The sequence below is a fragment of the Oncorhynchus tshawytscha genome, linkage group LG28 (genome assembly GCF_018296145.1).
Source record: "Oncorhynchus tshawytscha isolate Ot180627B linkage group LG28, Otsh_v2.0, whole genome shotgun sequence".
In the NCBI taxonomy this organism is placed as follows: Eukaryota; Metazoa; Chordata; class Actinopteri; order Salmoniformes; family Salmonidae; genus Oncorhynchus; species Oncorhynchus tshawytscha.
Window position 1 is genome coordinate 31,148,227 of NC_056456.1, and position 23,456 is coordinate 31,171,682.

At 46.3% G+C, this 23,456-nt stretch overlaps 1 protein-coding gene across 1 annotated transcript in view; it reads right to left on the reverse strand.

Annotated features, from left to right (window-relative positions):
* Positions 1 to 793: 793 nt before the first annotated feature.
* The window catches only part of slc25a36a (solute carrier family 25 member 36a), a 34,200-nt gene continuing 11,537 nt past the window's right edge, over positions 794 to 23,456 (reverse strand). The window contains exons 3-7 of the mRNA XM_042307609.1: positions 19,561 to 19,638; positions 8,750 to 8,850; positions 2,983 to 3,049; positions 2,199 to 2,491; positions 794 to 1,883 (exon numbers count right to left, since the gene is read on the reverse strand). Coding sequence (XP_042163543.1) covers positions 1,690 to 1,883; positions 2,199 to 2,491; positions 2,983 to 3,049; positions 8,750 to 8,850; positions 19,561 to 19,638 — 733 coding nt within the window. The 3' untranslated portion in view covers positions 794 to 1,689. The remainder of the gene's footprint in view (positions 1,884 to 2,198; positions 2,492 to 2,982; positions 3,050 to 8,749; positions 8,851 to 19,560; positions 19,639 to 23,456) is intronic.

Genomic DNA, 23,456 nt, shown 5'->3' on the forward strand with positions numbered 1-23,456 from the left:
ACTCAGGTTGGGAGTAGTGATGAAACAAACATTGACACAACCTGGCTTCAACACTTAAATTATCATCAAGTAGCGGCATCACACCGATAGATAGATCGCTAACCTGCTAAATGTTGGTACCCTTCTAGGGCAGTGAAGTCTAGTTCATTCATGAGACAACTAGGTCCTTCACAATGACTAGTATCAGAGAAACAATACCATTATACAAAAACACTGAAATGATAGTCAGCTTTCAAAACAAATAAACCACTGGTTAAGTGTGAGGCATGTGTTGTGATCGGCGATCACTAGTCTTGTGCAGCAGTGCACCATATGCATTGCTTCAGACTATAACGGGAAACTGGGACCTTCAGGGGAATGCTTGAAGACAAACTCCTTGTAGTGCATGTATGGTTTGCTTGCTATTTTCTTTTGATATACAGGCAACTGCCAAAATAAAGAAAACACTTGCGTAAATGATGGATACAAAGTATATTGAAAGCAGGTGCATCCACACAGGTGTGGTTCTTGAGTTAATTAAGCAATTAACATCCCATCATGCTTAGGGTCATGTATAAAAATGCCCCGTTTTTTCTCAGGGACTTCAAAAGAGGGGTTAGTCACCAGATCTCAACCTGATTGAAGACTTATTGGAGATTATGGAGCGACGCCCGAGACCACATTTTCCACCACTATCAACAAAACACCAAATTATGGAATTTCTCCTGAAAGAATGGTGTCGCATCCATTCAATAGAGTTCCAGACACTTGTTGAATCTATGCCAAAGCGCATTGAAGCGGTTTTGGTTGCTTGTAGTGGCCCAACGCCCTATTAAGACACTAGGTTGGCGTTTGCTTTATTGTTACAAGGTTTTAAAGGCCCAGTGCAGTCAAAAACATTATTTTACTGTGTTTTATACACAATGGAGGTTGGAATATTGTGAAGTTGTAAAAATGATAATGCCCTTTTAGTGTAAGAGCTGTTTGAAGAGACCTGAAATTTCAGCCTGTTTAGGTGGGATGGAACTTTGAAATCAGTTAATAGACCAATAAGAAAGAGTTCCAAACCTCTCTTCCAATAGTAGCTAGCTTTCCCCTCCCCACTCAAACAGTCCTAGCTAAATTCTTGCTTGAGAAATTGATCTGTTGAAAATAAAGATACCCATCCACCAAACTTGGTTTCAAGTTACTGAAACAGAGCATGCTAAGCTTGTTTCAAATATTAGCTTACATGCTAAATCCTAGTGAAAAAGCGCTAATTTAATCAAATGCATCTACTGGAGAATTTTATGTAATGTTCAGTGTTATGACACCAGTTTTTGATCGATTGTTTTCAAGCATTCCCTTTCAGATTGTAATTTCCAATACAGGCTAAAGCAGTTTGGTTTCATTCTACAAAAGACACAGCGACAAACTTAAAACTCTTTAAAGGCCACAACATGATATCCGTCTTTCCTTCAGAGACATCTCCTGTTTGACAGGCTCTATAAAAAGACTGACCCAACTGTTTCTCTCTGTCCCCAGACCACAGAGCCCCCTTGAGGGTCAGCCTGTAGGATTAGGGTGTGAGGTTGTTGGATGGGGAGTAGGGGGGCTCCTGTTCTTTCTTCTTGGTTCTGGTCCATATCAGTTTTCCTTTGGTCTCCATCTTAGACATGCCCAACCAAGTCAGTCACTTCCTACTTTCTCTCCAGACAGGAAGGGGAGGGGCTAGCGTTGTAGCATGTAGACCACCATCTCGTAGGTGGACATCATGATGGCGGTGTTGGGGATCTGGCGGACCAGATGGGTGGTGAGACCACGGTACAGGGCGCGGTAGCCCTCCTCCTTAGGTACTGTCAGTAATGTCTGGAAGAAGGAGCGGTACTTGCTGCCCTCCTCTCGTAGCCGGGTGCGGATCACCTCTACAAAGGGAAGAGAGAAGAGGAGAGGAAATGGGGGAGGACAGGAGAGAAAAAGGGGGAGGACAGGAGAGAGGGGAGAAAAAAGGAGAAGGGGAGAGGGGGGAGAAGGGGGGGGGGCAGGTGAGGAAAGGGGGAGAAAAGGGCAGGAGAGAAAAAGGGCAGGGGGAGAGAGAAAAGGGCAGGGGGAGAGAGAAAAGGGGGGGAAGAAAAGGGGGGAATAGACTGACTTATTAACCCCGATTCAGTTTAAAAATATCATTGGCGATACAAATATCATATCAAACAATAACCATAAGGGTGATACAACATGCATACCGTGGGGGTAGGCGAGAGAGGTGGCACAGGTCTTGGAGGTGGCGGCGGCCAGCATCATGCCCACAAAGTCTGAGGCATCCCTCACAGACTCGTCCTCATCCTGATCCATGCTGGCCTGGGCCCTGGACTCCATCAGCTTGCGCTTGATGCTCTCATAGATGACAAAATGGATGACCGTCTCGGAGATGCCGGCATACGAGGCAGACATACCCCGATAGAAGCCCCGCCAGCCCTCCGCCTGGTAGACCCGCCGCACACACTCAAACGCATTCATGCGCCTCTCGCCACGGTTCCTGTGGTAAAAACACGTTTAGGGGGTCTTTATAGCTAAACGGGATACATTTGGCAAGTAAGTAACATGGTAAGGGATTCGCAACATCCAATAACGTAATATGCTCTACTAGTACTCAGAATAACACCTTTTCCCTTAGCACAATGAATCAAAACAATATTTTACCTCTATTTAACCAGGCAAGTCAGTTAAGAACAAATTCTTATTTACAATGATGGCCTACTGGTGAACAGTGGGTTTACTGCCTTGTTCAGGGGCAGAACGACAGATTTGTCAGCTCGGGGATTCGATCATGCAACCTTTCGGTTAATAGTCCAACGCTCTAACCACTAGGCTACAATAAGCATGACAATGCATAACATACAGTATTTAGAGAACCAACAAAATATGAAACAGCTGTGGATTAAGGTAAAAGCTTAGGGAATTTAAAATGGGGAATCAAATGCTTTTACAGCATGTGGCCGAGATACAGCCTCCCTCCTCAGAGCTTACCTGGCATCCAGCTGCAACCGGGTCTTGATCAACCAGATGGGATTGGTCGCCGTGATAGCAGTGAACCCTGGGAAGAAGAGTTCAGAGGTTCAGACAGGGGGAGTGACTGTGTGAGAAGGACTCAGCCTATCCAAGGACAGAGATATATACAATGGGGGGTGTATTTCACAAAGCACCACCAATGAGTGAGCCAGACATCTAACAACTGTATTTCCTGGATGATAAAGGAAGATCAACTTGAATATAGGGAAGGATATTACAGATTCAATACTTGCAGTAGTAACCCAACGACATTCAACTTCAGCTGGCTTTATGAACTAGAAAAGTAAGAGTTAGAACTGACTGCTGGCCTATCTATGGATCCTGCGTTTTGTGAAATACAACCCCGGTGCACTCTAAACATTTCCTTCTCAACTGGCAGCAGTGTGTGTAAGCTTTGTTGACATCTTTAAGCTGTGTTTATTGGCCTTTTACGAGCGGTTTATTTACCTCTATTTAACCAGGCAATCTTGTAAAATATTTCCTTTTATCGCTGGTGCTCTGGTACCAGAGATTATAAAACATTTCAACTTGATTACCTTTGTTAAGGGCAGACTGTCCCTCACAGGAATGGTATTATATGGACTGATTAGATTCCTCAAGGTTATTACAGTACAGGCAAAAACTCAGCTTAAAGATACAGTCCACATTCTTCATATTTACAAGTTGCAACAAATATAACCAAGATAAAGCCTATAATTACTATAAATACTATTCCTTAGTGTTAATAAACAAGGTGGGCCTGAATCTCATGTACACAGAAGGCACTACAAAATGATATAGCATAGTGCTATGCTATTGTTCAGCCCCCTCAATGAGCATCATTATTATACTTCACTCTGATTAAGTGTGCCTGATAAAATACTACCATTTAAATTAGTCAATGAATTGAGTAAATGTAATTTGAACAATAGTAGCTCCCAGATAAGGTGAGCTCAGCCCTACAGTAGGCCTACATCTTAAGAGAAAGTCCTTGTATGAACGACGTCATGGTGTGAGCCTCAGCTGAAGGCCTCATTGGCTGCCATGAGGAAACTAAATGGAGTCTGGCCTTCTTGAATTATTCAAGAGGACCAGAGGGAAAAATCACAAAGTGGACAAGTAGGCGGATGTTATTTCCCGGGGAAACTAGGTGCATTTATGAATACCAAAACATTTACTAGTTTAATAGTGTTATTAATAAGTTGCTTTGTACTAAATTTGGGTTTGATATTTTTTTATAACAGAGACCAATGAGTCCCCTGACAATGCAACAAGTCAGTATGTTAATTCACACAGGAGTGTTATGTCATATACATTACAAGGTATATGACAAATGTGTAAGGTGCAGGTCATTCTAGTGTGATCATAATGTGTGCATTTTTAAAAGACAGACAGTAAATCCTGCACATCGCTTGTGCTCTGTACCGATGTGGTTAAGATACTAAACCTCCAAACAGGAACATAATTTAAAACATGACCATTTGAAAATCAACATACATTTAGATCACTACATAGCATCTTCTCTAAACAAGAAACCAGGGGACGTCTACAGTACAGTACGCACGACTAGAGCTTCTACTGTATCAAGGGACACAGTCCTAAGGAAACTGCATGAAGAGGATGACAAGTCTGTTGAAGAAGAAGAAGGAGATAGCGTCTATGGCGTGTACTCACAGAGTAGGGGCAAAGCTACTCCGCCTCACAGCTGCAGCTAGAAGCCTGCAGATATGGGGGGGCTGAGGTGGCGGGGGCTCTCCCCCCTCACGCAGGGGTGAAAGCTACAGTAAATCCCTAAAATGACCACAGTCACACACAGGCAGCAGTCAACCAACCAACCCACCCACAAACTCCCTTTATTTACATAGATGAAGAGGAAACCTACCGATCCTACCCAATCCCTGTGTTTTTTAACAGGTCAAATAGGATGACAGGTATCACCCCCATCTCCCCCAATCTGATAAACAGGTAAGATCCCCCTAAGCCTCCCCAAATCCCCCTTTTTATATATAAACTTAAGAATCCTCCCCACTCCCACATTTTTACCCACCCTTTTTTAAACCAACCAAGGTGGGAGAGGAGAAAAGGTGTGTGTGTGTGTGTGTGTGGGGGGGGGGGATCTCTTCCTCCCCACTCTAACCCTCAAACTCTTGGCCTTACCCGACCCACACCGGTTTTAAAATGCAAGAGGCCGTCTCGTGTCGTTTCCCTCCCCTACGTTTTGTCAGGTACTGTATGTTGTTCTTGGTAAGGGAAGAAACATGCAAATCTGTCGTAAATGAACATCACCCCACCGGTATATTCATTATGTGCAGGACAAAACAAATAAACATGTGTGGTACACAATAATAAAATATATTTCAACGATGCTACAGGTGCCAATCATTGTCAACCAATGGCATCATTACCACAGTCACTTTTATTGATTCTAAACAGTAACGATGGGGTCAAATAAAATGGGAGACAAAGTCAACAATGAAATAGTCACAATAAAAAAAAAGGTCAAATAATGCCAGAGGGTTGAAATGCTAACCTTGTCAAGCAGACTTAAGTCTATAAAATGACGAGCTTTGTTAAGTGTGCCATATTAAATTCTACCCTATAAATTAGTCAATGAATTGAGTAAATGTAATTTGAACAATAGTAGCTCCCAGATGAGGTGAGCTCAGCCCTACAGTAGGCCTACATCTTAAGAGAAAGTCATTGTATGAACGACGTCATGGTGTGAGCCTCAGTTGAAGGCCTCATTGGCTGCCATGAGGAAACTAAATGGAGTCTGGCCTTCTTGAATTATTCAAGAGGACCAAAGTGGAATAAGTTAAACGGAATCAGTGTTGTGATACGCCAATTCAACAAGACCACCCATCGGTTTCTGATCGCCTGAACAACTTCTAAAAGTTAAGCATTAATGCCATTTTTATGTTGGACAAAGGACTGTGTGGAGGCCAGATGTCTCAAATACATAGAACTTTTCCCCCAAATGAAACATATTACTGGAGTGTCAGCCGTTTCACATCCAAACGAATTCAATGGCGTGACCTAGTTCCAGTGTTATTACAGCACAGCACTACATTCATCTGCTATAATGCAGTGTGCTTTAGGCTGAATGGGGCCCTCTTAAAATATATGATAGATGTGATATCTGTGCACAAAGAGGGTCACATATTATGCTCGAGGGTGTCACGAGTCCACAACGTAGTTCAAGGCTCTTGACATACTATGGGTTCCTGATCCAGCGTAAATTAACCACATGAACTAGCAAGTCTATACAGGAGGTCTATGGACAGAAATAGACACTAGGCACTGAGCAAACTGTGGTTGTGTTGAATTCAAGAGAAGGCATGAGTATGTGTGGCAACTCATACTCATGTGTTACATTTACTAGGGAAAATGGTTTAGATGTGCAGCTGGAGAACAGTTCCACTCCTAGAGAGAGGGTTCAGGGAGTTAATGACTGTGCAAAATGGGCATGATTATAGGCCAGTAGTGGGTATGATTATGAATCAACACCAAGTATACCAAACACTAGGAACACCTTCCTAATATTGAGTTGCACTCCCCCCTTTTGCCCTCAGAACAGCCTCAATTCGCCAGGGCATGGACTCTACAAGATGACGAAAGCATTGCAGTTGTTCCAAGTTGGCTGGATGTCCTTTGGTGATGGACCATTCTTGATACACACGGGAAACTGTTGAGCGTGAAAAACCCAGCAGTGTTGCAGCCTGGCACCTACCACCATACCCCGTCCAAAGGCACTTCAATCTTATGTCTTGCACATTCACCCTCTGAATGGCACACACACAATCAATGTCTTTATTGTCTGGAGGCTTAAAAATCCTTCTTTAACCTGTCTTCTCCCTTCATCTACACTGATTGAAGTGGATTTAACAAGTGACATAATTAAGGGATCAAAGCTTTCACCTGGAATCACCTGGTCAGTCGGTCATTGAAAGAGCAGGTGTTCCTAATGTTTTGAATACTCTATGTATGTTGTCTAAATTAAAATGGTCTATTCATTCTACATCTGTAATTGAAAGTCAGTAAGCATGTTTCTATAATTTGTACTTGGAGAACTGGCACTATATATAAAAAAAAAAATTAAATGCTGACTAAAAAACATCTTTGGGTAATTATTCTATATCTGCATGTGTAACTGAGGGAAAGGATTCAGGTGTTTCAAATCATTTAGGGAGTGCCATCATCCGATAGGGATTTTCTAGTGTCTGGAACTAGGTTGTCACCGATAGCCTATATCCTGTATATAGACATACACATGTTACATGAGTGATATCTACAGCACAGTATTGTCATCAGACGAGGGCAGACGTACATCGCTGAACTTAAATAACCTACATCTGTGGTGTTAGCGGTTCAAGAGTAAATGACGATGAACCAAATAAGGACCCTCAAACCTAATAGTGACAAGGTTAGCATTTCACTTCATATGCCGACTAAGAAACATCTAAAAATGCGTATTGTTCATGTACCTTCAGTGGGGGTGGGTGGGGGGTAAACAGGCTGGTAAAAAAAGGGGGAAGGGGTACAGTGTATCAAGACTGTGCAATCATGTAGAAGTTAAAGGAGATGAAAGAGCTGCAAACCAGCTAGTGACCTATAACCAGCATCATCATTATTAGCATCAATAGCATCATCATCATGGTCATACCAGTGAAAGGAAATGGAGTGCTACCTGAGGCGTCCGGCCGGTGTGTCGCCGCGAGGCGGGGGCTCCCGCAGTGAGGGCCCTGACATGTTAGCACCCTGGGGCCTTTACTACTGTACACACACAGCATAGACAGCGCTTGAAGGGCCAAACTCACTGTTTAGCAACAAACTGGTACGTTAACACAATTTAGGGTCCTTCGAGAGAGTCGAAGAGCCTCAAGAGAAAAAACTGGGGAAAGTGGGGGTGGGATGGAAAGCACAACCCAAACTTTGAGGATGTTATTTATTGTATTGCTGGAACAGACAGCTAGCGGTAAGTCTTGTAGTTGTATGTAGTAAAGCGTTGGGCCTCTGCCAAGTTGGCTGTATATAATTGTAGGGCAGAGGCAGTAATGTGGGTCAGTGGGTCTATTTGCCGTGTGAAATCACAAGAGCAGTTCACTATATGAGTGGAAGTAGTAGAAAATGTAACTGACAGTGTTAACTCTGTGCTTTGTCTTTTTCACACTTTACATCTTTTCTTACTAAGTGCTTTGACAGAGAACACAGATTATTTTTTTCACATACAACTTAAGAACTACAATATTGAAGGGCAGAATAACCTCTTCACTCTCACTATAGATATAAAGTAGGGTTTATACTAGAGACTGATCCTGAAAGTCTTCAATTGTGCTTTCGGGCAAACCATCTGTGGTTGATATTCAAAACACTGGAAAACGTCCACAAGGCAACCCATATTGTGGTAATGTCTAACACCTAGCTGGATAGAGGCTAGAGCAATGTTAATAAAATATTGAATTATCTTCAAATTAACAGGAAACCCCATAACGCAAGATACAAATGTACAAAACAAACATTTAATCAAATAAACAAATATGGCCAGTTACTTTAAAAAACAAAAACTAAATATCTTTGAATAAATACTTAACATATCCCCTTTTCTATGTAAACAGTCAAAATAAAATAAGTAGCTGGAAATGAATTGTCTAAACAAGTCAACTTTGAATGTAGCAACAAGCAGTAGAAACTGCACTGACAAGCAGGCTATAGACAGCAGAGGAGGAGTTTGTGGAACAACTGTTACCTGCTAGGCCTGCAGACACCATATGGACCTGCGTCGAGTCGGGCTCAAACACGCCGTTCAGCTTCTCTTTGGCAGTGGAGTAGGATGCAAAGTAGATGGCTCTGTTGATACAGGAGGGAATGGATGTGAGCTAATAGAGCGAATCAATCAATAACGATATCGTAACTGAGCCGTTACCGTTAAACTATATTTTTGGGGGTCATGACGGTCGATACCAATATGGCAAACAGAAAATATGTTTCATTTTTGTGAGATTGGGGCAAAATTGCACAGTATAAAGCACAGGCAAATGCCCTCTGTCCAAATTGACCCACTTCAACTTGCTTACCCCCCAATAGATCCACAGATGATGCAATTGCCATCGCACTGCCCTATCCCATCTGGACAAGAAGAATACCTATGAAAGAATGCTGTTCATTGACTATAGCTCAGCATTGAACACCATAGTACCCTCCAAGCTCATCATTAAGCTTGGGGCCCTGGGTCTGAACTCCACCCTGTGCAACTGGGTCCTGGACATCCTGACGGGGTGCCCCCAAGTGGTGAAGGTAGGAAACACCTCAACTTCGCTGATCCTCACAACACAAGGGCCCCACAAGGGTGGTTGCTCAGCCCCCTCCTGTACTCGCTGTTCACCCATGAATGCGTAGTCACACACGACTCCAACTCAATCATCAAGTTTGCAGACAACAGTAGTAGGCTTGATTACCAACAATGACGAGACAGCCTACAGGGAGGAGGTAAGGGCCCTGGAAGAGTGGTGCCAGGAAAATAACCTCTCACTCAACGTCAACAAAACAAAGGAGCTGATCATGGACTTCAGGAAACAGCAGAGAGAGCACAAGCCTATCCACATCGACGGGACCACAGTGGAGAAGGTGGAAAGCTTCCACATCAATGATAATCTGAATTGGTCCACCCATACAGTGTGGTGAAAAGGGTGCAACAGCTCCTCTTCAACCTCAGGAGGCTGAAGATATTTGACTTGGCCACTAAAACTGTTACAGATGCACAATTGAGAGCATCCTGTCGGGCTCTATCACCGCCTGGTATGGCAACTGCACCGTCCGCAACCGCAGGGCTCTCCAGAGGGTGGTGCGGTGTGCCCAACACATCACCGGGGGCAAACTACCTGCCCTCCAGGACACCTACACCACCCGATGTCACAGGGAGGCCATAAAGATCATCTGAGCCACGGCCTGTTCACCCCGGTATCATCCCATCAAAGCTGGGACAGAGAGACTGAAAAACAGCTTCTCTCTCAAGGCCACCAGACTGTTAAATAGTCTTCACCAGCCGGCTTCCGCCCAGTTACGAAACCCTGCACCTTAGAGGCTGCTGCCCTATATACATAGACTTGGAATCAATGGCCACTTTAATAAATGGAACACTAGTCACTTTAATAAATGTTTACAGATCTTACATTACTCATCTCATATGTATATACTGTATTCTATTCTACTGTATTTTTACAGATCTTACATTACTCATCTCATATGTATATACTGTATTCTATTCTACTGTATTTTTACAGATCTTACATTACTCATCTCATATGTATATACTGTATTCTATTCTACTGTATTTTTACAGATCTTACATTACTCAGATCATGTGTACATGTACATATTCTCATTCACCCCTTTAGATGTGTGTGTATTAGGTCATTGTTGGGGATTGTTAGATTAGTTGTTAGATAAACTCAGCAAAAAAAGACATGGCCCTTTTGCAGGATCCCGTCTTTCTAAGATAATACATAAAAATCCAAATAACTTCCCAGATTGTAAAGGGTTTAAACAATGTTTCCCATGCTTGTTCAATGAGCCATAAACAATTAACATGCACCTGTGGAACGGTTGTTAAGACACTAATAGCTAACAGACTGTAGGCAATTAAGGTCACAGTTATGAAAACTTAGGACACTAAAGAGGCCTTTCTAGTGACTGAAAAATCACCAAAAGAAAGATGCCCAGGGTCCCTGCTCATCTGCGTGAACGTGCCTTAGGCATGCTGCAAGGAGGCATGAGGACTGCAGCTGTGGCCAGGGCAATAAATTGCAATGTCCGACAGGATTGGTACATCCGAACATCACACCTGCGGGACAGGTTACACCAGGAATGCACAAACCCGCCATCAATGCTCAGACTGTCCACAATAGGCTGAGAGAGGCTGGACTGAGGGCTTATAGGCCTGTTGTAAGGCAGGTCCTCACCAGACATCACCGGCAACAGCTTCGCTTATGGGCACAAACCCACAGTCACTGGCAAAAAGTGCTCTTCACTGACGAGTCGCGGTTTTGTCTCACCAGGGGTGATGGTCGGATTCGCGTTTATCATCGAAGGAATGAGCGTTATGCCGAGGCCTGTACTCTGGAGCAGGATCGATTTGGAGCTGGAAGGGCCATCATAGTCTGGGGCGGTGTGTCACAGCATCATCGGACTGAGCTTGTTGTGATTGCAAGCAATCTCAATGCTGTTCATTACAGGGAAGACATCCTCCTCCCTCATGTGGTACTCTTCTTGCAGGCTCATCCTGACATGACCCTCCAGCATGACAATGCCACCAGCCATACTGTGCGGTCTGTGCGTGATTTCCTGCAAGACAGGAATGTCAGTGTTCTGCCATGGCTAGCAGAAAGCCCGGATCTCAATCCCATTGAGCATGTCTGGGACCTGTTTGATCGGAAGGTGAGGGCTAGGGCCATTCCCCCCAGAAATGTCCGGGAACTTGCAGGTGCCTTGGTGGAAGAGTGGGGTAACATCTCACAGCAAGAACTGGCAAATCTGGTGCAGTCCATGAGGAGATACACTGCAGTACTTAATGCAGCTGGTGGCCACACCAGATACTGACTGTTACTTTTGATTTTGACCCCCCCCTCCTCCCTTTGTTCAGGGACACATTATCCCATTTCTGTTAGTCACATGTCTGTGGAACTTGTTCAGTGTATGTCTCAGTTGTTGAATCTTATGTTCATACAAATATTTACACGTGTTAAGTTTGCAGTTTACAGTGAGAGGACGTTTATTTTTATCGCGCTAAGTTTATTACTGCCCTGTCGGAACTAGAAGCACAAGCATTTCGCTACATTAACCTCTGCTAACCATGTGTATGTGACATAACATTTGATTTTAGTCAATGCCACTCCGACATTGCTCGATCTAATACTTATCTTTTTTATTCCATTCTTTTACTTTTAGATTTGTGTATATACTGCTGCACTGTTGGAGCTAGGAACACAAGCATTTTGCTACACCCGCAATAACATCTGCTAAATATGTGTATGTGACCAACACAATTTGATATGGCCTGGAACTCCTGTTGCATTCATTTGGATCGTTTGTGTGTTACCAACCTACATAAAAATAAACATCTACAGCACCTATAGAAAGTCCACAACCCTTTGGATTTCTTCACATTTTGTGTTACAAAGTAAGACAAAAACGGATTGAATTGTTATTTTTTGTTAACGAAAATTATAAATTGTATTATTAAAAAGTACAATTCATCCCCAACCAGTCACCCAAATCACGTCCTGCTTTAGCTGGAGATTCATCTCCGATGCAACTCCTACGCTTCCTCTACTAAACTCATATTCCAGAGGATTAACGCAAGTAAACATATCCGCTGTGGGGATTAAAACCCAACGACCCGCCAGCGCTTGGCTCGCTCACCCTGCCCTTAGTGTGCAAGTGTATGTTTGTGAGAGTGAGATTATGTACACTGTGCATGTGAGAGACTGGGTGCATATTCATGCGTGTTTGTTAAGTGATGGCCGATCTTAGTAGTGGTGACGTGGACTCATCTAAAGCTTGTGATGTGGAGTGTGCTGTAGATGAACAGCTGACTGCCCAGCCAACCATGCTCTAATGGCAAACAATATGCTCTGCTGGGCAGCAGGCTGCAAAGGCCAAGGGGGAGACCAATCAGCCAGGACCTTTCCACAGCCATGGCATGCAGCAGTGTTACAGTCACTTCACTGTCTGGTTGGATAAGGTTCCTTGGGGTGTTAATGTTGGTAAAGCCTGGTGAGCGTCTAGTCGCTGGCAGGGCTTATTGAGGAAATGGCATTGGTGTTTTTGCTCTGTTCCAATGTAACATTGAGGAGAGTATTGAGGAACAGAACCCTGTAGGAGTAATGAAGGATGATTCATTATTCTCCCCCTTTCCCCTGCAGTAATTTTTATGGCAGTGTGCGCTCAGGTCAGTCTGTCTCCTTACTCTCTCCCTCCCTGCCGTTCTACCTCGCTCCTTCCCGGTTTCTCCGACCCCTCCCCCCCCCCAGACTCTCCAGAACCCCCACTCTCCCTGTCCTCCCTGTCCTCAGCTACCGCTCCACTTCACTGTCCTCCCACCTCGCTCTCCCGTCCTCCTCGCCGTCCTCCCACCTCTCCATCCATACCTCTCCCCTCATCCTCCTCCCTACCTCTCCCCGCCCCTCCTCCCTCGCCCCTTTCCTCCCTACCTCTCCCCGCCCCTCCTCGCTTTCCTCCCTACCTCTCCCCGCCCCTCCTCGCTTTCCTCCCTACCTCTCCCCGCCCCTCCTCGCTTTCCTCCCTACCTCTCCCCGCCCTCCTCGCTTTCCTCCCCCTCTCCCCCTCCTCGCTTTACCCCCTTCCCTCCTCGCTTTCCCCCCTTCCCTCCTCGCTTTCCCCCCTTCCCTCCTCGCTTTCCCCCCTTCCCTCCTCGCTTTCCCCCCTTCCCTCCTCGCTTTCCCCCCTTCCCTCCTCGCTTTCCCCCCCCTTCCCTCCCCCTTCCCCCCCCTCCCTCCTCGCTTTCCCCCTCCCCCCTCCCCACCGGTCCTCCTCCCTCCTCGCTTTCCTCCCTACCTCTCCCCGCCCTCCTCGCTTTCCTCCCTACCTCTCCCCGCCCTCCTCGCTTTCCTCCCTACCTCTCCCCGCTTCCCCCCTTCCCTCCTCGCTTTCCCCCCTTCCCTCCTCGCTTTCCCCCTCGTCCCCCTCGCTTTCCTCCCACCCCTCACTTTCCTTCCACCCCTCACTTTCCTCCCACCCCTCGTCCCCCTCGCTTTCCTCCCACCCCTCGCTTTCCTCCCACCACTCGCTTTCCTCCCACCCCTCGTCCCCCTCGCTTTCCTCCACCCCTCGTCCCCCTCGCTTTCCTCCCACCCCTCGCTTTCCTCCCACCACTCGCTTTCCTCCACCCCCTCGCTTTCCTCCCCCCCTCGTCCCCCCACCCCTCGCTTTCCTCCCACCACTCGCTTTCCTCCCACCCCTCGTCCCCCTCGCTTTCCTCCCACCCCTCGCTTTCCTCCCACCCCTCGTCCCCCTCGCTTTCCTCCCACCCCTCGTCCCCCTTCGCTTTCCTCCCACCACTCGCTTTCCTCCCACCCCTCGTCCCCCTCGCTTTCCTCCCACCCCTCGCTTTCCTCCCACCCCTCGTCCCCCTCGCTTTCCTCCCACCCCTCGTCCCCCTCGCTTTCCTCCCACCCCTCGTCCCCCCCTCGCTTTCCTCCCACCACTCGCTTTCCTCCCACCACCTCGTCCCCCACTCGCTTTCCTCCCACCACTCGCTTTCCTCCCACCACTCGCTTTCCTCCCACCACTCGCTTTCCTCCCACCCCTCTCGCTTTCCTCCCACCACTCGCTTTCCTCCCACCACTCGCCCCCTTTCCTCCCACCACTCGCTTTCCTCCCACCACTCGCTTTCCTCCCACCACTCGTCCCCCCACCCCTCGTCCCCCTCGCTTTCCTCCCACCCCTCGCTTTCCTCCCACCCCTCGTCCCCCTCGCTTTCCTCCCACCCCCCCCCCTCGCTTTCCTCCCACCACTCGCTTTCCTCCCACCCCTCGTCCCCCTCGCTTTCCTCCCACCCCTCGTCCCACCCCTCGCTTTCCTCCCACCCCTCGTCCCCCTCCCACCACTCGTCCCCCTCCACCACTCGCTTTCCTCCCACCCCTCGCTTTCCTCCCACCCCTCGCTTTCCTCCCCCTCCCACCCCTCGTCCCCCACCCCTCGCTTCCTCCCACCCCTCGCTTTCCTCCCACCACTCGCTTTCCTCCCACCCCTCGTCCCCCTCGCTTTCCTCCCACCCCTCGCTTTCCTCCCACCCCTCGTTTTCCTCCCACCCCTCGTCCCCCTCGCTTTCCTCCCACCACTCGCTTTCCTCCCACCCCTCGTCCCCCTCGCTTTCCTCCCACCCTCGCTTTCCTCCCACCCCTCGTCCCCCTCGCTTTCCTCCCACCCCTCGCTTTCCTCCCACACCCTCGTCCCCCTCGCTTTCCTCCCACCCCTCGCTTTCCTCCCACCCCTCGTCCCCCCACCCCTCGCTTTCCTCCCACCCCTCGCTTTCCTCCCACCACTCGCTTTCCTCCCACCACTCGCTTTCCTCCCACCACTCGCTTTCCTCCCACCACTCGCTTTCCTCCCACCACTCGCTTTCCTCCCACCACTCGCTTTCCTCCCACCACTCGTCCCCCTCGCTTTCCTCCCACCCCTCGCTTTCCTCCCACCCCTCGTCCCCCTTTCCTCCCACCCTCCCTCCCACCCCTCGTCCCCCTCGCTTCCTCCCACCCCTCGCTCCTCCCACCCCTCGTCCCCCTCGCTTTCCTCCCACCCCTCGCTTTCCTCCCACCACTCGCTTTCCTCCCACCCCTCGTCCCCCTCGCTTTCCTCCACCCCCCTCGTCCCCCTCGCTTTCCTCCCACCCCTCGTCCCCCTCGCTTTCCTCCCACCACTCGCTTTCCTCCCACCCCTCGTCCCCCTCGCTTTCCTCCCACCCCTCGCTTTCCTCCCACCCCTCCCCTCCCACCCCTCGCTTCCTCCCACCCCTCCCCCCTCCCACCACTCGTCCCCCTCCCACCACTCGCTTCCTCCCCCACCCCTCGTCCCCCTTTTCCTCCCACCCCTCGCTTTCCTCCCACCTCTCCATCCCTCCCTCTCCCCGCCCTCCCTCCCTCTCCCCGCCCTCCTCCCTCCCTCTCCCCGCCCTCCTCGTTTCCCCCCCGCCCTCCCTCCCCCCGCCCTCCTCCCTCCCTCTCCCCTCCTCCCTCCCCCCGCCCTCCTCCCTCCCTCTCCCCGCCCTCCTCGTTATCCCCCTCTCCCAACCTCTCCTCGTCCCTCTCCATCCCCACCTCTTCCCGACCTCGTTTTCCTCCCTCTCCACGCCTCTTCCCGCCCTCCTCGTTTTCCCCTCTCCCCACCCTCCCTACCTCTGTCCTCGTTTTCCTCCCTACCCCCCCTCCATGTTTCCTCCCTCTCCCCGCCTCGCTTTCCTCCCACCTCTCCTTCTTGCTTTCCTCCCTCCTCGTTTTCTCCCCACCTCTCCATCCCTACCTCTCCCCGCCCTCCTCGTTTTCTCCCCACCTCTCCATCCCTACCTCTCCGCCTCTCCATACCTACCGCTCCCCGCCCTTCTCGCTTTCCGCCCTCCCCCCCAGAGCAAACATTAGCTAGCTAGTCAACAAGCCTGTGCGTGCGGAGTAGCACTAGAATTAAAAACGTCTTACCTTTTTGTAGTTAATAAATCTTGTGTGAAACGTGATAATGCTAGTTAAGGATACTATAGTTAAAAAAGTAGATCCATAATTAAACATCGTCAGTAGGCTACAGCAACCTATGCTTCAGAACGGAGCGGCAGGTAACCCACACACACTTCGAGCTGGCAGGCAGACGTTGGTTATAGTTAGTTGGTTGTAGTTATACACGTACTGCGTTTCAAGTTCTCAAGTTCCGACTAGCACGTGAACATGGCATAAGTTTGAGTGACAGAGGGCTTGGCATAGGCTCTTTGTGGCAATTTCTGTGGGAATGTAAAATAAAGTTAACAGTTGTTGTCCGGGATGAGTATAGAGCACCCTCGTTTTAGGTTAGGGTTCTTTTCTTCAAAACAATTTCATTATTTTCCAGTTTTTGGTTCTGTCCTTGAACCGGTTCCAACCCTTAAAAGTAAAAGTAAATTAAAAGTTAAAAGTAAATTACTGCGACATCAGCCTATGCCATATGGTCACATTGATACACTGTGATCCATTGGCGGCTAAAGAAATTAGCGTATGGAACACAGCAGTAGGCCTATAACTTCCATTGCTCTTTCACAGAGAGGATTGGTGATTATCAAGAGGGAGATTGTTGTAAAGATTTTTCAAATAGCTTAGTGTGAAGAACAATTTCTATATTATAATTTGCAATAAATAGAAAAAAATAGAAAAGGAAGTTTAAAAAAAACACTTTCCTATATTTCCAGGCAGCATATTAGTGGATTCGGCTATTTCAGCCACATCTATTGCTGACAGGTGTATAAAATTGAGTACACGGCCATGCAATCGCCATAGACAAACATTGGTATTAGAATGGCCTTATTTACGTTGCCCCATTAAGCTCAGTGACTTAACGTGGCACCGTCATAGAATAGCACCTTTCCAACAAGTCAGTTTGTCAAATTTCTGCCCTGCTAGAGCTTCCTCGGTAAACTGTAAGTTCTGTTATTGTGAATTAGAAACGTCTCGGAGCAACAACGGCTCAGCCGCGAAGTGGTAGGCCACACAAGCTCACAGAACTGGACCACCGAGTGCTGAAGTGCGTAGTGCACCATGCCAAGTGTCGGCTGGAGTGGTGTAATGCTCGTCGCCATTGGACTCTGGAGCAGTGGAAACACGTTCTCTGGACTGATATCACTTTACCATCTGGCAGTCCGACAAGATGAATCTGGGTTTGGCGGATGCCAGGAAAACACAACCTGCCCCAATGTATAGTGCCAACTGTAAAGTTAGGTTCGGGCTAGGCCCCTTAGTTTCAGTGAAGGGAAATCTTAACGCTACAGCATACAATGATAGTCTAGGTGATTCTGTGCTTCCAACTTTGTGGCAGGCCAGGCCATTTCCTGTTTCAGCATGACAATGCTCCCGTGCACAAAGCGAGGTCCATGCAGAAATGGTTTGTCAAGATTGGTGTGTTAGAACGTGACTGGCCTGCACAGAGCCCTGACCTCAACAAACACCTTTGGGATGAATTGGAACGCCGACTGCGAGCCAGGTCTAATCACCCAACATCAGTGGCCGATCTCACAAATGCCCTTGTAGCTGAATAGAAACAAGTCCCCGCAGCAATGTTCCAACATTTAGTGGAAAGCCTTCTCAGAAGAGTGGAAACTGTTATTGCAGCAAAGTAGGGGGGGACCAACTCCATGTCAATGTCCAGGATTTTGGAATGAGACGTTCGACGAGCAGATGCCCACGTACGTTTGTATGTAATGGGGAATTGATAAAACCAAAAAGGGCAAACAATTCACACAACAAATGCAAAATAAATTAGAGGGAGACCGCTGAACCATTCTGGAGAGACTTGCCTATATAGTCACCACACACACCACTCTCCGTCCTCGTCTCAACATTTTAAATTATACCCAAGACACAGTCACATATTTTTTAGATGGTTTTCACTGAAAGCAATAATCAACTAGGCCTATTGCCTCACGCACTGCCCAAATTGTCAGCTTCTCAAATAAGTATAGGCCTATGAGCTTGAACAATCCACAACAACAAAAAATTAAGAAACAAATTATCCTCGATTCCTCTGTGGCAAAGTCATTCTTTCTGGTGAAGTATTTTGAATTATTCTATTTCTGTATAGACAGGAGTAATTATATAATTTTGGCAAATGCATTTCCATTTACTTCCCTATTGGACCCACCACTGTGCCATTTCTCTCCTGTTCTATTGGTTTTCATATCAACATTATTTCATTGTCCAGAAGCCGAAGGCACAACCCTCGTCACTAACAACCCATCCTAGTTGTTGGATCTTTAGATTCCCCCTCTTCCTAAGTTATGGAACCTCTGCAGGTGCACTGTTTGAATCGTGTTTTTCCAAGTGCGCTGTTTAGAATGGCATTTTTGGCAAATGTTTGAAAATTAAGTTTTAGTGTCTGCTTCATCACAGTAGTTGCATGTTCTGTTCAGATGTATTGCCACAGTGTAAATGTGATGTCTGTTATTCTGAGCACCGTGGGTGGATGCCCTAATGGGTTATGCACGCAACGCAGACAGCTCCGGTACATTTCTTAAATGGCTGGTAAATTTAAATCTTTCCGGGCATGTTGTTCGGCTTCACATTTTCCTAACGGAAATCCCTGTCACACACACAGACGGAAACAGGGAAGACCGTCAAGGGCATTTAACGCCCCACAGAGGACCAGACTAGCAGAACGAGAGAGATGATCTACATACAGAGAAGGAAAGAGAAATTCAGATACTCAAAGAACATTGACAAAGCACATTTTTTGCATTTTAGCTAACCCCAACCCTTTTCCTAACAACCTAATTTGAATAACCTGCTACGCATAGTCCAATCTGTCGTTAATTTGACAAAAGCTGTTTCCCTTCTAGCCATGACCCGGTGGACAGCCGATACTCTGCCCACAGTGACTGATTAACAGACTGGACCAGGAGGCTACTGCTGCGTAATAGGGCTAAAACTCAGAACAGTCATTTCAGTCTGGGTTCTACCACTAGGGAGTGTGAATAATGCCCCTGTGGAGATGGAAGATGAAGACAGGGAGGGAGTGGAATTTTACTGGCAATTAAACTGCAGAAATTCATTTTTGGGGGGGGTTACCTGGAAGAAGATTATGTAAAATTGTGGTAATTGTGTCATCCTCCGATGTGGTTACAAAAAGGAATTGTTATCATCAAGGTCAAATAATGGAAAACCAAATACAAAATAAATCTAGGTTTCCTAGCCACACCCCTTTACATCTGAGGCCAGAAAAAAAACCTCCATAATATAGCCTACACAGAAAGACAAGAAAATGCTAGCAGAAGCCACAACAGGACAAATTACTGCACAGGAAGGGAGGTCATACCTGGAAGGAGCCACACCCACCAGGTTGGGCCCAAGACCTCTGAACAGCGAGCGCGGTCCCTCCTTCTCCAGTATCAACCTGTTGAGGGAGAGAGGAAGAGGTGTATGAATAGCTAGCATAGCGCAAAGTGTTGATTACTGATATGCTGAAACATAAGAAAAGATGGCTATCAAGATAGTGGGCTAGTGCCAACGTGGATAATCAGTCTGCCATGACCATAGCACATCGGCCATTACCTAAATTTGTCCATTGGCAACTAATACAGTAATAAACAGATGCATTTATGGTACATTTCCTGATACTGTGTGTTTTTGCAAGATGGATGAAAGGAACCAAAAGTGTCAAAACAGATCAATATAGCTAGCTGATGATGCATTACATTAGATGATGGATTTCAGCATTTGTGTATGTGACCTTTTTTTTTAACACAGTGTGTTGTTTTAATCCTGTTTGGTTAAAACCGCTTTTCCAGCCGGTGTCTATTCACATACAACGATCTGGCTCAGTCAGCTAGGGTTAGGTGGCCTCCCGACCAGTTAGCCCCAGTTAAGACAGCAGGCCTCGAATGGAGACAAGACGTTATTAGGGCGGCTGGTAGCCTAGCAATTAAGAACATTGGGCCAGAAAACGAACAGTCTCTGGTTCAAATCCCTGAGTACACGAGGTGAAAATCTGTCGTGTCTTTGAGCAAGGCACGTAACCCTAATTGCTGCTGTAAGTCACTCTGGATAAGAGCGTCTGCTGAATGACTAACATGTAAATGTGAATTATAAAAAGGTCAGCAATGCAATGAGCTGCTCTAGTAACATGGTAATGGCTGATGGGGTTCATGTTGTTTAGTGTCACCCAAGGTTATTCCGCCATTAACTTCATTCATGGAGATATTCAAAGCAGTGACAGAGCTAAGCTTCAATTCAAGGATTAAGGCCTCTAAATTCAACTGCGAATTCAGTCTACTACGCAGTCAGGACTGCTCATACAGAGCTTCTCTGTTCTAAATGCGATTTGGCCTACGCTGCAGTCGGTGGTGACCCACTTCTGCAAGTTGTTTTCCTCTCCCTGTGCTGCTTAGTGGTGGTGTTGGGTTTCAGTTAGTGCTTCCAGGGCAAAAGCATGGTGATTGACTGATGGAGAAAAGGGGGGGGGAAGCAGGCCCAAGAACACTGCAGCAGAGCGGTGATCCAACAGAACGAAGCCTTCAGCCAAAACCTGACTTTAGCTATCTTAATAAAAAAATCAAATGTAAAAAAACAAGTAGCTTCATCGATATTTCACTAGAAGGGAAATCTTTGTATCTAATCAAATGAACTGGCTTTTATGGTGATGAGGCAATTGATGATACATTTGAAGTCAGAGGTTTACATACACTTAGGTTTGAGTCATTAAAACTGGTTTTTCAAATGACTCCACAAATTTCCTATTAACAAACTATAGTTTTGGCAAGTCGATTAGGACATCTATTTTCTACTTTTTTCCAACAATTGTTAACAGACAAATTATTTCACTGTATCACAATTCCAGTGGGTCAGAAGTTTACATACACTAAGTTGATTGTGCCTTTAAACAGCTTGGAAAATTCCAGAAAATTATGTCATGGCTTTAGAAGCTTCTGATAGGCTAATTGACATCATTTGAGTCAATTGGAGGTGTACCTGTGGATGTATTTCAAGGCCTACCTTCAAACTCAGTGCCTCTTTGCTTGACATCATGGGAAAATCAAAAGAAATCAGCAAAGACCTCAACAAAAAAATGTGGAGGTCTACAAGTGTGGTTCATCGTTGGGAGAAATGTCCAAATGCCTGAAGGTACAACGGGGTCATCTGTACAAACAATACGCAAGTATAAACACCATGGGACCACGCAGCCATCATACCTCTCAGGAAGGAGACACGTTCTGTCTCCTAGAGATGAACGTAATTTGGTGCAAATCAATCACAGAACAGCAGCAAAGGACCTTGTGAAAACGCTGGAGGAAACAGGTACAAAAGTATCTATATCCACAGTAAAATGGGTCCTATATCGACATAACCTGAAAGGCCGCTCAGCAAGGAAGAAGCCACTGCTTCAAAACCGCAATAAAAAAGCCAAACTACGGTTTGCAACTGCACATGGGGACAAAGATCATACTTTTGAGAAATGTTCTCTGGTCTGATGAAACAAAAATAGAACTGTTTAGCCATAATGACCAAATCAAACCTTATTTGTCACATACACATGGTTAGCAAATGTTAATGCGAGTGTAGCGAAATGCTTGTACTTCTAGTTCCGACAATGCAGTAATAACCAACAGGTAATCTAACCTAACCTTCACAACAACTACCTTATACACACACACACACACGTGTGTATGCACACCATCATTATGTTTGGAGGAAAAAGGGGAAGGCTTGCAAGTCGAAGAACATCATCCCAACCGTGAAGCACGGGGGTGGCAGCATCATGTTGTGGGGGTGCTTTGATGTAGGAGGGACTGGTGCACTTCACAAAATAGATGGCATCATGAGGCAGTAAAATTATGTGGATATATTGAAGCAGCAACATCTCAAGACATCAGTCAGGAAGTTAAAGTTTGGTTGCAAATGGGTCTTCCAAATGGACAATGACCCCAAGCATACTTCCGACATCATGGTTTAAGGACAACAAAGTCAAGGCATTGGAGTGACCATCACAAAGCCCTGACCTCAATCCTATAGAAAAAGTGTGAAGCAAGGAGGCCTACAAACCTGACTCAGTTACACCAGCTCTGTCAGGAGGAATGGGCCAAAATACACCCAACTTATTGTGGGAAGCTTGTGGAAGGCTACCCAAAACATTTGACCCAAGTTATATAATTTAAACAAGGCAATGCTACGAAATACTAGTTGAGTGTATGTGAACTTCTGACCCACTGGGAATGTGATGAAAGAAATAAAAGCTGAAATAAATCATTCTTAGTACAATTATTCTGACATTTCACATTCTTCAAATAAAGTGGTGATCCTAACTGACCTAAGACAGGGAATTGTTACTCGGATTAAATGTCAGGAATTGTGAAAAACTGAGTTTAAATGTATGTAAACTTCCGACTTCAACTGTACATAACTACATAACTATAACTATATTAACTGAAAATTTGAGACACCTAATTTTGTCTAAAAAGAGTATGTTTGGTTGGATGGTCAAGATTTGTTGAACAGACCTTGTGAAGAATGTGATATGCCCATACAACTACAAGGTCAATGGCCCAATGTATTTGGTATTACCCCTCAAACTGTATGTAGGGCTGTGAGTCAAGGAACTTTGCATGACGGTTATTTGTCAGCCAAATGACCATGGTCATCGTTATATGACCATGGTCATCAGTCAAATAGCCCAAAAATATGCATATTTTCTCCTCTCCTTCGCTCCAGACTATGTGCTTGCAGGGGGAGGTGTTCTGTGTTTACTGTTTAGCTAAGCTGACAGCTAGTAGAGGGGACAGCTTAAAGATATGTCTGTCAGATTGGGCCCTGTTCTTGGTAAGCCATTGGGTGCATGCATTTCATGATACAGTGCATTCAGAAAGTATTCCACCCTTCACTTTCTCCACATTGTTACTTTGCAGCCTTATTATAAAATGAATTGGAAAAAAATATACAAAAAATACTCAACCTACAATGCACACACACACATTTGCCACAACACCTTGCTAAAACAAGAAGCAACAATTTCATCACGTCATAAAGAGTCCATGTTACCGCGGAAATGGAGTCAACCGCATGTCTGGCCGTCTTCAGTCAGCTGTTCATTCCACACACAAAATTCTAAAACTGGATATTCATGTCTCTCCTCTTGCCTTATTCAAAAAAAATAAACAATGGCTATTAGATGTGAACCAGGCTTACTTTTACTTTACTGCTATTGGGTAGTTTGTCGAC